Source organism: Pristiophorus japonicus, chromosome 4, assembly GCF_044704955.1.
Source record: "Pristiophorus japonicus isolate sPriJap1 chromosome 4, sPriJap1.hap1, whole genome shotgun sequence".
Classification (NCBI taxonomy): Eukaryota; Metazoa; Chordata; class Chondrichthyes; family Pristiophoridae; genus Pristiophorus; species Pristiophorus japonicus.
In genome coordinates this window covers 285,812,732-285,829,916 of record NC_091980.1, presented here as the reverse complement: position 1 = coordinate 285,829,916, position 17,185 = coordinate 285,812,732, and the positions used below count along the sequence as shown (strand labels likewise).

The 17,185-nt window shown below is 43.3% G+C and overlaps 1 protein-coding gene across 4 annotated transcripts in view; it reads right to left on the bottom strand.

Moving 5' to 3' along the window:
* Nucleotides 1-6,603: 6,603 nt before the first annotated feature.
* Nucleotides 6,604-17,185, bottom strand: part of vrk1 (VRK serine/threonine kinase 1) — a 117,730-nt gene continuing 107,148 nt past the window's right edge. For all 4 annotated transcript variants that reach the window (XM_070877560.1, XM_070877563.1, XM_070877562.1 and 1 more), the window contains one exon: nucleotides 6,604-6,921. In XM_070877560.1, coding sequence (XP_070733661.1) covers nucleotides 6,803-6,921 — 119 coding nt within the window. In that variant the 3' untranslated portion in view covers nucleotides 6,604-6,802. The remainder of the gene's footprint in view (nucleotides 6,922-17,185) is intronic.

Here is a 17,185-nt window from a genome sequence, read left to right as displayed (position 1 = left end):
AAAAATTCTATTAAACTATCCTCAAATGATCAGAGCTAGACAGGGCTAGAGGGTCCAGGAAGCTTTTAAAAAAAAAACCTATGGCAACTTCAACGTCAATCGACCAGTTAAAAACAAAAACAGGAGGTGAACTATTGTGCTGCAGTAACCGATTTCTGCCAGAAATGAAAACATAAGCTACACTCGAGGCTACTGCCTAATGGGGACTGAATAGGTGTTCCAGGTTTATTATATGGGATTCTGGCTGGCATTTTGGTTATTGCAATGCATGATTCCGGCCATTTTTAAGTTCAGAAATATACCTCATCACTGGTTTCTTCTGCACCTTTTGCAGACCAAAATAATCCCCCCCCCACCCCCCACAAATCTTCATGTAAACAAAATTAAATTTGCTGATCTCTGAACAAGAATTTACCTTTCTATCATGAATAATGGACCAAGATATTTATACGAAAGGTACATTTGTTTTAGTCAGATTGGTTGTAACTGTAGTGATCTATTTAACACATTGGACCATAATTTGCTGTGCCAGGGCATCTTAACTGCATCTGCCATTAGTTAGACTTGCCCTTGAATATTTAATTTTTCAAATGTTTGTGTGGCAAGATGCTGAAAGTGCGAGCTGGTAACGTCACAGCGAGGAAAACAGGATATCTGGGGCCCGAGCAAGCACTGTGCATCTCCTTAAGCAATCAAATGGAAGGATTGTGAAATTAACAGCATAAGGACTGAGAAGGAAGTGCAAGTTAGAGTGGGTGAATTCAAAGTCAAATCAGGTACAGAAAGAGAGGGAAAGAAAAATTGGGAGAAGAAAAAGTCAGAAAAGAAAAGGAAAAAGAGAGGGCATTTTTTAAATCTCTAATAATTCAAAACTGAAGAATTAATTTTCAGTGCCAGAAAGGTTGACTGGCAGTAATTAAAACTTAGCAAGTTGTTAAAAAAGGTACTTAGACTGAAATGGACAAGACTGAATTTTCTGTGGTGAGTTTAGTTCGTATCTACCGCACAAATACAGAAACTTCGTGCAGTTCAATGGTGAGGCTAGACAGAGAGAAGTCGCTTTCATGAAGTTAATGGCGGAGCAACGCAACTCGCAGAGCAACTTTTGAATTTTCACATTTAACTTCACAACAGCCCCTTGCCTGAGGTTGCTGTAGTATTTGCGAATAAATAACGGCAAGCACCATTAGCCTCGCTTAGTTTGACAGCAAATTATGGCGCATTTTACCTATTATTTTACCACATAGCTGAAAATACACCTGACTAAAAATTTATGGTTTAAAATTGTGTAAGCCAACATTTCCGTTAACATTTTCCCGTTATACCTACATCCTTTAAGCCACACCTCTATTATGCGTTCCTAATATAGGCATAAAACAGACACCTAGGGGCCCAATATGGTGGGCGACGCATGCAAGCTAATTCTGTGCTGAATGTATGCTGGCCTTTATTTTGGTTAAGGCTCCTCTGTAGGCCTTAAACAGGCATTAGGCCCTTTGCACACGCAAATGCGGTGGCTGGGGGGGTGGTGGGAATCTGATGTCTCTTTGAGGCCCCTTTTGCAAGATTCAATTGAGTGTGATAGCAGTGTGCATGCTGTGGTTAGCAGCCAAAGCAGTGCTCCTTAAAAGGGATCACTGGGGGTTGCCATCTTTTAATGTTTTTTTGCCTCTCCCAGATCACATGGTTTTGGGTCAGGTGGAGGGTATATGTGGTGATACACAAGGTATCACAATTGTGGGGGTCAGGCTCGATGGACCAAATGGTCTTTACCTGTCCGTCATTGTTCGTATAAAGTTAAGTTGCAACTCTTTTTTTAAAACTTACCTTATTGTGAAGCGGAAGGAGCCGGGATGCTCCTTAGTTCTTTGTTTCCTGTCTGTAAATACACATCGGGATACAACATAAACCAATGTGGTCTATTGATTTTTTTAAAAATTCCGTTAAAAGAAACTTTGGTAAAGGACAAGCTCTTGTTGCGAAAACCTAAAAGATCTTGAGAAGGTAATTATTTTTTTTTAAACATCTTGGGGGTGAAATTCATTTTTTTCCAGTAACGCAAACAGGCGCTGGCTAATCGGCAGCCTGTTTTACTTTTTTTTTAAAAAATCTATGGAAAATGGCTGTTGATTTGCTATCGCCCATTTTGACAAATTTCACCTCCCTTCTCTATTTCCTTTTAAGTATGTCATATGAAAATAAGCTGAAGGTTTTTTTTTTAAACTCTCATCTTTTGCTGCTCTCTTGCAGTCATCTCTTGGGGATTTGCTTTTGTCATCTGCAGTTATATTTGACTTTTTATACCTGACATTGGACTTTCACTTGACTTTCTCCCAAGGCATAACAGCAGCAGCCCACCATCTGTCATTGGCTGGTCCAATGGAGGTTTTCTCAGGCCAAATTTAATACTGTGTGGTCAGAGTTGGCAGGGAGACTGCAATTTTGTTTAATTAGGGACTCAGAAACCTATTATTTGATCCCTATCTAGCAGATGGCAGGCTGCTATTCCATTCCCTGCTCTCTGCACAATCTGGTCAGTCAAGATGGAAAATGGGATACTTATATCAGACAACCTTTAACTCTGGCCAAATTACACTTGCATTTCTGGTGTTCATTAGGTTGAGAGTCGATAGTACTGCAGAATAGAATTATTTTAGCTTTACATCTGTTGAGACATCCAATTATGCCAGCAGCAGAGACTCACCAGAAACTTCAGGTAACTGCTCTCAATGGAATATTATGATTCAATTTTTCTTTTATATCTTCATTAAACCAGCATTCTTTCTTTGCTATACTGACTCACTGCCCTTAAAGCATCAGGGTTTAAGTTACATTTCCTATCTATTGTCATTTCACAAATTCCAATTCTTTTTGATTGAGCTCCAGTTTCTTTTCAAGAGAAAAATTGTCCTGTGTGAGCCATCTAATTTGTTTTAAAAATAGAACACGACCTGGTAACTTATTGACACAAAGTGGAAGGGTCCAGAAGTAAAATAAAATGTTGATTTTCATCAGTATAGCTTCAAATCAGAAACTAATTTGTAAGTCTGAGCAACCTTACCCAGCAGGTTCAGTGACACTGGCAGGGAACTTGGAGGTGATCATTTAAAAAAAACACTCAACTATAGTTGGTTCATGGCCATGGGGGGTGCGGCTGAGGAAGGAGGAAACGGGAGTAAAAAAGGTCCGTCTGTGTTAAAAAGCGTTCTTAATGATGATAAGAACAATAATACTTTTAAATGATACCAGTTAATATAGGAAACATTAGAATAGGGGTAAGCCATTCGGGGGAAGGCAAGTGGCATGTTGTCCTTTATTGCAAGGGGGTTATAGTATAAGAGTAAGGAAGTGTTGCTACAATTGTACAGGGCCTTGGTGAGCTCACACGGAGTACTGGACAGTTTTGGTGGTCTTATTTAAGGAAGGATATACTTGCCTTGGCGGCGGTACAATGGAGGCTCACTAGATTGATTCCTGGGATGAGAGGACTGTCTTATGATGAAAGATTGTGTAGAATGGGCCTATACTCTCTGGAGTTTAGAAGAATTGAAACATACAAGATTCTGAAGGGGATTGACAAGGTAGATGCTGAGAGGTTGTTTCCCCTGCCTGGAGTGTCTAAAACTAGGGGGCACAGTTTCAGGTTAAGAGGTAGGATATTTAAGACAGAGATGGAGAAATTTCTTCACGCAGAAGCTTTGGAATTCTCTGCCCCAGAGGGCTGTGGATGCGGAGACTCTGAATATATTCAAGGCGGAGATGGATAGATTTTTGACTCTAGGGGAATCAAGAGATATGGAGATCGGGCGGGAAAGTGGAGTTGAGGTCAACGATCAGCCATAATCTTATTGAATGGCGGAGTAGGCTCGAAGGGCCTACTCCTATTTCTTATCTTCTTATTCAACTCCTCACGCCTGTCCTGCACCTATTGTGCAAGAAGAGCTTACCTCAGTTATGATAAGAAGCTAGGTGTTTATAGATTGGAAGTCTGGAATTCTGAAGATTTGAAGTGCTTGGGCTGGAGACCATCTGCCTTGCCAGAGGAATTGAATGTTGCTGAAATAGGAAGTATTTTCTCTTTTCTCCACCCAGTCCCCAAAATTGATGAGCTGTTGGTTGAGCATGTCTTGCCACACTCTTATTAACGTTTAAACAAACGTGGAGTGTAACAGCCAGTGGTATAAAGGACAAAGTATTAAGTTAATACTCCAGTGATTTCAACTCAAGTTCTAGTAGTCTATTCAGTAATCATCTAAATTTTTCCATAGCTGAAGGTGAGGGCATTCATTCTTTATATATTGACACAGTACACGTTGAGTTTGTTGCACTGCTTTAGGTTTAAGATTTGTGCCCTCACAAAGATGTCACCAGCAGTATTCAAATTGTGAACATACATATGCAAATTAATTACATAAAACTTTCTACCAAACTCCAGCCTCAAGTTGTTAATAGCTTCTCCACATACTGAATCCCATCACAATCTCACTATATGTGCACTACTGCATCTGGCCAAAAACAGCTGGATAACCAGGTTATAAATCTTGAATATGCATATAAAATATTTTATTCAATGTATTCTAGAGTACACAATGGACAGGAGGCTTAAGCAAAATAAACTGAGAATGCTAGGACAATCATAATTAATTCACATTTGAAGCACTAATGAGTTTATCAGCACATCTTGCTAAATTTTGTGCAAGTTACAAGCATCCCTTCCCTCATCCACATGTGGAGCAGGAAAGGTAAGCAACAGAATAATCCTAGCAAAAATTTCTCAAACTCGTGTTACTTCATTTGTGACTCACTTGCTTCAGCCTCAATCCACTTTTGCATCAATGCAGCACCACCAGCTGGTGAGGGTTGAGGGTGGGTGGGGACGAGATTTCCTGTGTGCTACTTAAAGCAAAATTGTAAACAGATTCTTTGGGGGCAGGTCATTGAAAACACAAAGCAAATCTTCCTCCATTGAGTCTTTCCATGAACAGAGACTGCAGCAGATAAGACACTAAAAGGTAGCTTTAGTGTGGAGCTCTGGTTATTTTCATTTGAGCCAACAAGCAAATATCAAACAGGCAAGACAACCGCAAACAACTTTTAACGAGTCGCCGTTTAAACTAAACTTATCAAAATTAGAATGTTATAGTGAACCACTAAGTACGATTGTTTGTTTTAAAATGCAGGTATGAAGAGATCAGCTCTCTCGACAAGAGTACTCCTCCTGTGACAATAAATGTCACTACAGATTTTCACGCCTGTGCACAGAGATTAGAAACTGTAAAAAATCTGTGTGCGTGAATAAAACATCAATAAGATCAACATTCGATCTCCAAGTCTTGAGCAATTCACAGAATTTCCTATAGGAGCAGAGCCAAGATTAACCCCACGTCCACATCTCCATTTTCGGGAGTACCGCACCATTCTTACTTTCTCCTCTACTGGGTGTTCAATCCCTTTTAAAGTAATATGGTCCCTGTCAGGGTAGAGAAGCAAGAGGCAATAAAGAGCATCTCAAGGTTAGTAATGGCTGTAATACTGAACATTCAGAGCAAATTGGATGCCATCGCTATCAATGAATCTTCAGCCCTGAAACAGTGCTGCTTTGAAGATTTTAGTGATTTCAAAAACAATTTGTCTGTAGTTGCTAGCACTGAAACAATACTTCTTTAGAAGTACACTTTCAATCCCTGGGCTTACCTCTCAACTTGCAAAAAAAAATGAAAATTACATTCTAATTTCCTGCCACTATAAAAGTCTAGCTTGTTTTATAAATACTTTACAGATTGACACCAAGTTGCAATGCCACTCGCCTTGTGCTCAGGCTTCTACAGCTTTTAAAGGTTCGCAGAATACACATATCTCAACAAATTACTACAATGCAATCGGTGTCCATGCTGCCACAGTAACTCAGAGCTTGGGAGCCTGTTCCAGGTAATGTGCAATGTAAAGTGTCAAGTTCTTTTTTTAAAACACCATTTTCACTTAAACATAATAAGCAAGGCAATCAGTAAATAAGATATACAATGTAGTCTGGCCTGGAGAAAATTTTCAGTGGAAGGTTCTTTATTTTGTTGAGAACATTTAACTTGCTGCTTTTTGGAAATAGCTTAAAAATTAAGTCATACTCTCAAGTGATCAGAAAGTAAGAGAAAAATAAATGCTTAAATATTCACACTGCTCAAGTAACAACAATTCAAATTTGTCAGGTTTACAATATTACATTTTGTTTTTAAAAACAAGTTCAAAGTAAACTCCAGACTACAAACTATAATAAAAGGATGATTAATTCTTCTAGATTTCACTACCTAAAACAACCTGGCATCCCATGACATCCTATATTATAGCCCGATAGCCTGGAAAATCATGAGCATGAGCACCTACTATTCTAATGCAAAGCACGAGGGCCCATACCATTTACCATCGAACAAGACTTCCTTTCTTTCTCTTTACCCTCAAAAAAAGTAGGGAATTTAACATCTCCTAACTTCCTGCCATTTTACATGTTGGAACTTCATGATATTGTACATTAGTTCATTTATTCAGAAAACTGAAAAATGGCAGAAAAATACCAACTAATGTTTGCACTGTGTAAAAAGAGAATTAAACTTTTAATGTTCAACGTTTTATTTCAGCAACACAAAAAAGCACAACACATAAAATCCAATATAAAAATGATAGAAATCCTTTTTTTTTAAACAATGAGACCAATATTCAGAACAACTTCATTCTAAGGAATCGTACTTTAATAAAAAAAAAGTAAAGCCGCAAAGGACAATCGTAATAAGGTTGTTTCTTTTTCTGAAAGTTAACATTTACTTTGGGGTTTCCTTCTCGCAAAACCTGTCGAGACCGTTGGAGAAGTCTGAGTGCCCATTTCAACCGTGTCTGCTTTCTTCAATTTCTTTTTTTCTATCGGCTTCTTGGCTATACAAACAAAAGACATTACACTTTACGAAGGAGAAAAAGGACATTACTCCTTACTAAGGAGAAAAAGACATTACGCCGTACTCAGGAGATAAAGAACATTTTTTTGCATTTTTGGCAAAAAACCTGGCTATTTTGTTGTTGCTTTTTCTCACCTTGCAGAACAGAGTCTTGCCTTCAACAAAAAAAAACTGGAGATTGAGTTTTAAAGGCGACAGTAACAGTTGATACAAACTAAAATTGAGCCATTATGCAAGACAAAAGTGAAAGATAGATTGCTGAATGAAAGGAAGAAAACATTCAAAGGCCATATCAAAGCGTACAGAATATAATACAGCTGGTTTCTTCATTAGCCAAGACTTTAAAAACTTCAATATCAGCACAGCATATTAGAAATTGCCAGGGACATTATTCTTCTATTCTTTCAGCAATCTTTGTAAAAACTGGAGTTGAAAGAAAAAAAAACGTAAGAAATCCTCTTCAGTGAGAAGGAGCTACAGATTCTGAAACGTGCACTTCCTAAAACCTCACTTCGCTTCTGATGGCAGTTTGTCATTCTGCAGGAACGTAACTTAGAACTATGCAATGCAATCTTTTGTGGATGCTACACAGTTCTGCACATTAAATCACTGACTGCGTATGTCATACTGAATTTCTATAGATGTCTACTCTTACTTCTTATATTCCTCATGTACAATTGTCTATGACTGCCTATATGGCATTGCTACACACAATGGAGTGCAGAAAACCCACAGAACCTTTTGTTAAAATATTGATCTCTTGGGCTAATGTAGGCTTTTTAAACTTGCAAGGTCCTCTTTGCATGTACTTGTAAGTACCTATACCATATACCCAAATGCATCTGTAAGTACAATTTGACCTCTAGTGAACTATAATGCATGTAAACCTCGTTAAATTCAACATGAACCTCAAATAAATTGCATGTCATGAATTTACATCAGTTTAATGTGTGTGTGTGGATGGAGAGTCTCAGAATAGCTTTGTACTTCATATTCAGTATTTAATTTTGTAAATATGATTAATGCTTTTGAGTTTCCACAGCTGGAAAAAGTGCATAAACGTTCAAAATTTGCCATAAAACTACACAAAGACAGAACACAAAATATTTGCATCAAGTTTCACAACTCAATTTGGACATGGAAGAATTTACTGAAGAGTAAATAACCAAATTACATACATCTTCATGCATGGAAAGTTACATTCTACGCATATAAATATATATATCTATATACACATATAACCCCATCCACATTTAAAGATCACTGTTTTCTCCATCCAGATATACAATGTTACAAAGTACTTGCAAAGCATGTCTACTAGGACATCAAGCACTGAAAACCATGCCAAGGAATATCAACATAGTCAATACTTTTACTCAGTAACATTACTCACAATTCCTAGCAGAAAATGAGTCATAACAATGAGACCCAAACAGACAATAGCGCGCGCTCTGGCTTTAACAGAACACACATTACATGACGTGCCCCTTCCTGTACACTATTCTTCCTTTCAGTTATACAATTGTTTTTTCTTCAAAAAAAAAGGAATCTAACTGCGCATTTATGTAAGAACGTAAGAAATAGGATCAGGAGTAGGCCATACGGACCCTCGAGCCTGCTCCACCATTCAATAAGATCATGGCCGATCTGATCATGGACTCAGCTCCACTTCCCTGCCCGCTCCCCATAACCCCTTATCGTTTAAGAAACTGTCTATTTCTGATTTAAATTTATTCAATTTCCCAGCTTCCACAGCTCTGAGGCAGCAAATTCCACACATTTACAACCCTCAGAAGAAATTTCTCCTCATCTCTTTTAAATGGGCGGCCCCTTATTCTAAGATCATGCCCTCTAGTTCCAGTCTCTCCCATCAGTGGAAACATCCTCTCTGCATCCACCCTGTCAAGCCCCCTCATAATCTTATACATTTCGATAAGATCACCTCTCATTCTTCTAAATTCCAATGAGTAGAGGCCCAACCTACTCAATCTTTCTTCATAAGTCAATCCCCTCATCTCCAGAATCAACCTAGTGAACCTTCTCTGAATTGCCTCCAAAGCAAGTATATCCTTTCGTAAATATGGAAACCAAAACTGCACGCAGTATTCCAGGTGTGGCCTCACCAATACCTTGTATAGCTGTAGCAAGATTTTCCTGCTTTTATACTTCATCCCCTTTGCAATAAAGGCCAAGATTCCATTGGCCTTCCTGATCACTTGCTGTACCTACTATCCTTTTGTGTTTCAAAAGTACCCCCAAGTCCCACTGCACTGCAGCATATGCTGCCTCTGCTTGATTGAATCATGCTTTTCCAAATGTCCTGCTACTGCTTCTTTAATAATGGACTCCAACATTTTCCCAACCACAGGCTAACTGGTCTATAGTTTCCTGCTTTTTGTCTGCCTCCTTTTTTTAAATAGGGGTGTCACATTTGCAGTTTTCCAACCTGCTGGGACCTCCCCAGAATCCAAGGAATTTTGGTAAATTACAACCAATGCATCCATAATCCCTACCGCTACTTCTCTTAAGACCCTAGGATGTAAACCATCAGGTCCAGGGGATTTACTTGCCTGTGAAATGTTTAGAAATAGGTTGTCTTTACTACAAGTAGATTTTGCAAAATATCCCAATTACCTCTGTACTTCTAGTATTTAACAAAATCATTTGGCCAGCAACTCCGGCTTTGAAAGGGATGCTAAGTGCTTAACCATAACATGCATAAATCTGTTGGTCTAATTGTTTGTTGCTTCATCACTTCAAGTTATTACTGCTAGGTCTGGAGAATAAACCAGGGTAATGCAGTAGATGTAATTTATCTAGATTTTCAAAAGGCCTTTGATAGGGTACCACATAATAGACGAATGAGTAAGGTCAGAGAATGCGGAGTCAAGGGACAAGTAGAAGAATGGATAGCTAGCTGGCTTCAAAACAGAAAGCAGAGTGTAGGAGTAAAGGGTAGCTATTCATAATGGCAGAATGTGAGTAATGGTGTTCCACAAGGATCAGTACTGGGACCACTGTTGTTCACAATTTATATTAATGATTTAGACTTTGGAAACTAGCACAATTTGTAAATTTGTAGACGACACCAAATTTGGGGGAATAGTTAATACAGAAGAGGACTGCAATGAAGACATTAATAAATTTTCAGAATGGGCATATAATTGGCAAATAAAATTCAACACAGATAAATGAGAGGTATTACATTTTGATACAAAGAATAGGGAGGTCACATTACTTGGAGGGTGAGAATCTGGGTGGGGTAGAGGAGCAAAGGGATCTTGGGAGTACAAATATATAACTCACAAAGTAGCAACACAGGTTAACAAGGCCATAAAAAAGCAAATCGGGCACTTGGGTTTATTTCTAGAGGGATAAAATTGAAAAATAGTGAAGTTATGCTAAACTTATATCAAACCTTGGTCAGACCACACTTGGAGTACTGCGTACAATTCTGGTCGCCATATTAAAAAAAAAAGGAGCACTGGTGAGGGTGCAGAGAAGATTTACAAGGATGAAACCAAAAATGCGAGGGTGCACCTATCAGGAAAGGATTAACAGGCTGGGTCTATTTTCGCGTGAAAAAAGGCTGAGTTGTGGGGAAAAAAGGGAAAATTGGTGTGGGAGGAATGGGTTTTAATTCATGGGGCACTGGCACCAATACTGGGATAGGAGGGAGCTGTTCAGTCAGGACAGACTTCACTTGAACCAGGCTGGGGCCAGTGTCCTGGCGAATCAAATAACTAGGGCATTAAGCAAAATAGTGGGGTGGGGGGGAGGAAGGAAAGATCTGGTAAGCGGAAATTTAAAAAGTCAGAGAGAAAGGAGAAGGCAACAGTGCAGGGTAGCGATAGGGGTTATGATAGCCATAGTGTGACAGGAAGGGACAGAGCGTATACTCAAAACAAAATTAAAAGCTCGAGATTTGAACGCTCAAGGCATTCGTAACAAGATAGATGAGTTGATGGCACAAATAGATATTATCTGATTGCCATTACAGAAATGTGGTTGTAAGGTGACCAAGGCTGGGAACAAAATATTATGGGGTATTTGCCATTTCATAAGGATTGGCAGAAAGAAAAAGGAGGTGGGGCGCTTTTAATAAGGGATGAGATCAGTGCAGTAGTGAGAAATGATATTGGCTCAGAAGATCAAGATGTAGAATCAGTTTCAGTGGAGATAAGAAATAATAAGGGAAAGAAGTCACTGGTGGGAGTGGTCTACAGGCCCCCAAACAGTAGCCACAATGTAGCACAGAGTATAAATCAAGAAATAATGGAGGTTAGTAAGAAAGGTACAGCAATAAACATGGCCGATTTTAATCTCAATATTGATTGGACAAATCAAATTGGCAAAGATAGTCTTGAGGAAGAGTCCATAGAGTGTATGCGGGATGGTTTCTTGGAACAATATGTTGTGGAACCAAGCAGGGAACACACTATTCTAGATCTGGTAATGTGTAACAAGTCTGGATTAGTGAAGGATCCTCTTGGGAAGAGGGATCATAGTATGGTAGAATTTCATATTCAGTTTGAGGGTGAGAAAGCTAGGTCTCAAACTAGTGTCCTGAACTTAAATAAAGGTAATTACAAAGGTATGAAGGCAGAGTTGGTTAAAGTGGACTGGGAAAATATATTAAAAGCCAAGACTAGAAAAGCATTGGCAAACATTTAAGGAGGTATTTCATAATACTCAGCAAAGATTTATTCCAGTGAGAAAAAAAGACTAAGAGAAGGATGAACCATCCCTGGCTAACTAAAGTAAAGGATGGTATAAAATTGAAAACAGAGGCATACAATGTTGCGAAGAACAGTGGAAGGCGAGAGGATTGGGAAATTTTTTGAAAGCAGCAAAGGACGACTAAAAAAATAATAAAAACAGAGAAGATAGCATATGAGTAAACTAGCAAGAAATATAGAAACAGACAGTAAGAGCTTCTACAGATATATAAAAAGGAAGTGAGTAGCTAAAGTAAACGTTGGTCCCTCAGAGCATGAGACTGGAGAAGTAATAATGAGAAACAGGGAAATGGCAAAGACTTTGAACACGGCAGAAGGCACTAAAAACATCCTGATAATTGATAATCAAGGAGCTATTGGGGGGAATTTAAAACAATTACTATCACTAGAGATAAAGTACTAGGCAAACTAATGGGACTAAAGGTGGCCAAGTCCCCTGGACCTGATGGCCTGCATCCTAGGGTCTTAAAAGAAGTGGCTGCAGACATAGTGGATGCATTGGTTGTAATCTACCAAAATTCCCTGAATTCTGGAGCGGTCCCAGCGGACTGGAAAACCGCAAATGTAACACCCCTATCTAAGAAAGGAGGGAGACAGAAAGCATGAAACTATAGACCAGTTAGCCTAACATCCGTCATTGAGAAAATGCTGGAGTCCATCATTTAGTAGCTGCACATTTAGAAAATCATAATGCAGTCAAACAGAGTCAGCATGCTTTTATGAAAGGGAAATCATGTTTGAGTCAGCATGCTTTTATGAAAGGGAAATCATGTTTGACAAATTTGCTGGAGCTCTTTGAAAATGTAACAAGCAGAGTGGATAAAGGGGAACCAGTAGATGTCATGTATTTGGATTTCCAAAAAGCATTCGATAAGGTGCCACATAAAAGGTTACTGCAGAAGATAAGAGCTCACAGGTTGGGGACAATATATTAGCATGAATAGAGGATTGGCAAGGTAACAGAAAACAGAGTCGGGATAAATGGGTTATTTTCAGGTTAGCAAATTGTAACTAGTGGGGTGCCACAGGGAATCAGTGCTGGGGCCTCAACTATTTACAATTTATATTAATGACTTGGATGAAGGGACCGAGTGTAACGTAGCCAAATTTGCTGATGATACAAAGATAGATGGGAAAGCAATGTGTGAGAAGGATGCAAAGAATCTACAAAGGGATATAGATAGGCTCAGTGAGTGGGCAAAAATTTGGCAGATGGACTATAATGTAAGAAAGTGTGAGGTTATCGACTGTGATAGGAAAAATAAAAAAGCAAACTATATTTAAATGTGGAGCAATTACAAAATGCTGTATTACGGAGGGATCTGGGGGTACATGAAACGCAAAAAGTTAGCATGCAGGTACGGCAAGTAATCAGGAAGGCAAATGGAATGTTGGCCTTTATTGTAAAGGAGGATGGAGTATAAAAGTAGGGAAGACCTGCTCCAACTGTACAGGACGTTGGTAAGAACACACCTGGAGTACTGCGTAGTTTTGGTCTCCTTATTTAAGAAAGGATATACTTGCAATGGAGGCAGTTCAGAAAAGGTACACGAAGTTGATTCCTAAGATGAAGGGGTTATGATGTGAAGATAGGTTGAGCAGGTTGGAGTTAGGGTTAGGGTAGAAGAATAAGAGGTGATCTTATTGAAACATATAATACTCTCAGGATGCGTGACAGGTTAAATGCAGATGTTTCCCCTCATAGGGTACTCAAACTAGGGGGCATAGTTTCAGAATAAGGGGTCGCACATTTAAAACAGAAATGAGGAGGAATTTCTTCTCTCAGAGGGCCATGAATCTTTGGAATTCTCTACCCCAGAGGGCTGTGGAGGCTGGGTCATTGAATATATTTAAGGTGTAGATAGATTTTTGAATGATAAGGGAGTTAAGGGTTATGAGGAGCGGGCGAGAAGTGGAGTTGAGGCCAGGATCAGATCAGCCATGATCTCATTGAATGGCAGAGCAGGCTCGAGGGGCCAAACGGCCTACACCGGCTCCTATTTCTTATGTTCTTATGTGATCTAATTGAGGTCTTTAAAATTATGAAGGATTTTGACAGAGTAGGTAGAGAGAGAGAGAGAGAGAGAGAGTGTTTCCACTTGTGGGGAAGAGCATTACTGAAGGCCAATATAAGATAGTCACCAAGAAATCAAATACGGAAGTCAGAAGAAACATCCTCGCTCAGAGTGGTGAGAATGTGGAACTCGCTATCACAAAGAGTTGAGGCAAATAGTATAGATGCATTTAAGGGAAGGCTAGATCAGCATATGAGGGAGAAGAGGGTTATGCTCACAGAATTAGATGAGGGAAGATGGGAGGAGCCTCAATTGGAGCATAAACATCGGCGTGGACTGGTTAGGCCTAATAGCCTGTTTCTGTGCCGTATATCCTATATAATCCTATGTTTCCGGCTACAGGATTATGTTGCTAGTAATCAGTTAGAAGATGAAGGCTATCTTGTAAACTTCAAATTAAAGCTAATAGAACATGTATAGGTTTTTACTTCAAAGAAATTAGCATTATAACAAGGATGTGTTTATTTGCAACAGTAAAATGCTCTGATTGGGTCCTCTTGATCACATGACCCAATTACTGATTTGCCCTCCAACGGGACCAGACACCCAGCAGTTGCTCTGGAGTATGTCATTATAACTGTCCTGCCTACGTAATAGGCGATTTTGCAATTGTAATTCGAGCCATTCTGACTCCCAACTCCAGCTCACTCTCACAGGTTAAGATTTCGCCCACCCCCCCGCCAAGTTGCTGCCCCATCCCCAACCCAAGTTCCTGATGCCCCGCCCCCCCACTCCAGCCAGAGTTCCTGACCCTGCCCCCCCCACATCACAATCCAAAGTTCCGGCCCCATCCCAGCCCAAGTTCCTGCCCTTACTCGCCCCCACATGCCATAAATGGGGCAGTGGGTGTGGGTCACGGATTGTTAAGAGGTTAATTGGGGATTAAGTGAATAGTGACATTGTCGTGACTTCCGGATTTCATCTACTCCAATGATGTCACTTGTCACACACGCAGTAAGCTTTGTGAAAAATCAATCAGGTATAGGGGGCGGAGAGGGAGAACGTGGTGAGTGTAAAGGGGGTGGGGTTGGAAGAACATGATCAGTCTTCTCGGAGTTCACTCTCTCTCCCCCCCTCTCGCACCCTCTCCCCCACCCCGTTCCCCCCTCTCTCCCATTCCCGTCTCTCCCCCCACCCCTCTCCCCCCGCCGTCCCCCTCTCTCCTCCCCCACCCCCCCCGTCCCCCTCTCTCCTCCCCCGTCCCCCCCGTCCCCCTCTCTCCTCCCCCGTCCCCCTCTCCTCCCCCACCCCCCCGTCCCCCTCTCTCCTCCCCCGTCCCCCTCTCCCTACAACCCCCATCCCTCTCTCTCTCCCACCACCCCGTCTCTTGCGCTCTCTTCACTACACCTCCCCCCAACCCAGCCTCTCTCTTTCTCCCCACCCCATCCAGTTTCTCTTCACCACCCTCATCTGTCTCTCCTCTCCCCCGCCGCCATCCCAGTCTCTCTCTCTCTCCCCCCACCCCCAGTCCCTCTCTCTCTCCCCCCGTCCCCGCCCCAGTTCTCTCCCCCCTGCCCCCACCCCAGTCTCTCTGCCCCCGCCCCCACCCCAGTCTGTCTCTCTCCGCCCGCTCCCGCCTCTCTCTCCCCGCCCCCGCCTCTCTCTCCCCCCGCCTCCGCCTCTCTCTCCCCCCGCCCCCACCCCAGTCTCTCTTCCACTCCCAATTCAGTCCCTCGCTCTCTGCCCCGCCCCCTGCAAATCTCTTCGCTCTCTCCCCCCGCACACTCTCTCTATCCCCACCCCGCAAGCCCTCCGCCCCCACCCCGCAAGTCTCGCTCTCCCCACGCCCCCGTCTCCCCCTCTTCCCCCACCCGTTCCCAGCCTCTCACTCTTCCTTCTCCCCCACCAGTATCCCTCTTACCCTATCCCCACACTACCCCAGTCTCTCTCTCTGCCCCCCTTCCCCCCCAGCCCAGTCTGTCTTCCCCCCCCTCCCACCCACTTCCCTCACCTCCTCCCACCCACCCTCTTCCCCCCTCACCTCCTCCCACCCACCCTCTTCCCCCCTCACTCGCTCCCTCCCCTTCCACCTCCTTCCCACCCACCCTCTTCGCTCCCTCCCCTTCCACCTCCCTCTCTCCCTCTCTCCCCTCCCTCTCTCCCTCTCTCCCCTTCCACCTCCCTCCCTCCCTCTCCTTCCACCTACCTCCCTCCCTCCCTCCCCTTCCACCTACCTCCCTCCCTCCCTCTCTCTCCTTCCACCTACCTCCCTCCCTCCCTCTCTCTCCTTCCACCTACCTCCCTCCCTCCCTCTCTCTCCTTCCACCTCCCTCCCTCCCTCTCTCTCTCCTTCACCTCCCTCCCTCCCTCTCTCTCTCTCCTTCCACCTCCCTCCCTCCCTCTCTCTCTCTCCTTCCACCTCCCGCCCTCCCTCTCTCTCTCTCTCCTTCCACCTCCCTCCCTCCCTCTCCTCTCCTCCACCTCCCTCCCTCCCTCTCTCTCCTTCCCCCCTCCCTCCCCCTCCCTCCCTCTCCTTCCACCTCCTCCCTCCCTCCCTCTCCTTCCACCCTCCCTCCCTCCTCTCTCCTTCCACCTCCCTCCCTCCCTCTCTCTCCTTCCACCTCCCTCCCTCCCTCCCTCTCTCTCCTTCCACCTCCCTCCCATCCCTCCCTCTCTCTCCTTCCACCTCCCTCCCTCCCTCCTCTCTCTCCTTCCACCTCCTCCCTCCCTCCCTCTCTCTCCTTCCACCTCCTCCCTCCCTCCCTCTCTCTCCTTCCACCTCCTCCCTCTCTCTCCTTCCACCTCCCTCCCTCCCTCTCTCTCCTTCCACCTCCCTCCCTCCCTCTCTCTCCTTCCACCTCCCTCCCTCCCTCTCTCTCCTTCCACCTCCCTCCCTCCCTCTCTCTCCTTCCACCTCCCTCCCTCCCTCTCTCTCCTTCCACCTCCCTCCCTCCCCTCTCTCCTTCCACCTCCCTCCCTCCCTCTCTCTCCTTCCACCTCCCTCCCTCCCTCTCTCTCCTTCCACCTCCCTCCCTCCCTCTCTCTCCTTCCACTCCCTCCCTCCCTCTCTCTCCTTCCACCTCCCTCCCTCCCTCTCTCTACTCCCCTCCCTCCCTCTCTCTCCTTCCACCTCCCTCCCTCCCTCTCTCCCTCCCTCTCTCTCCTTCCACCTCCCTCCCTCCCTCTCTCTCCCTCTCTCCTCCCTCCCTCCCTCTCTCTCCTTCCACCTCCCTCCCTCCCTCTCTCTCCTTCCACCTCCCTCCCTCCCTCTCTTCTTCCACCTCCCTCCCTCCCTCTCTCTCCTTCCACCTCCCTCCCTCCCTCTCTCTCCTTCCACCTCCCTCCCTCCCTCTCTCCTCCTCCACCTCCCTCCTCCCTCTCTCTCCTTCCACCTCCCTCCCTCCCTCTCTCCTTCCACCTCCCTCCTCTCTCTCCTTCCACCTCCTCCTCCCTCTCTCTCCTTCCACCTCCCTCCCTCCCTCTCTCTCCT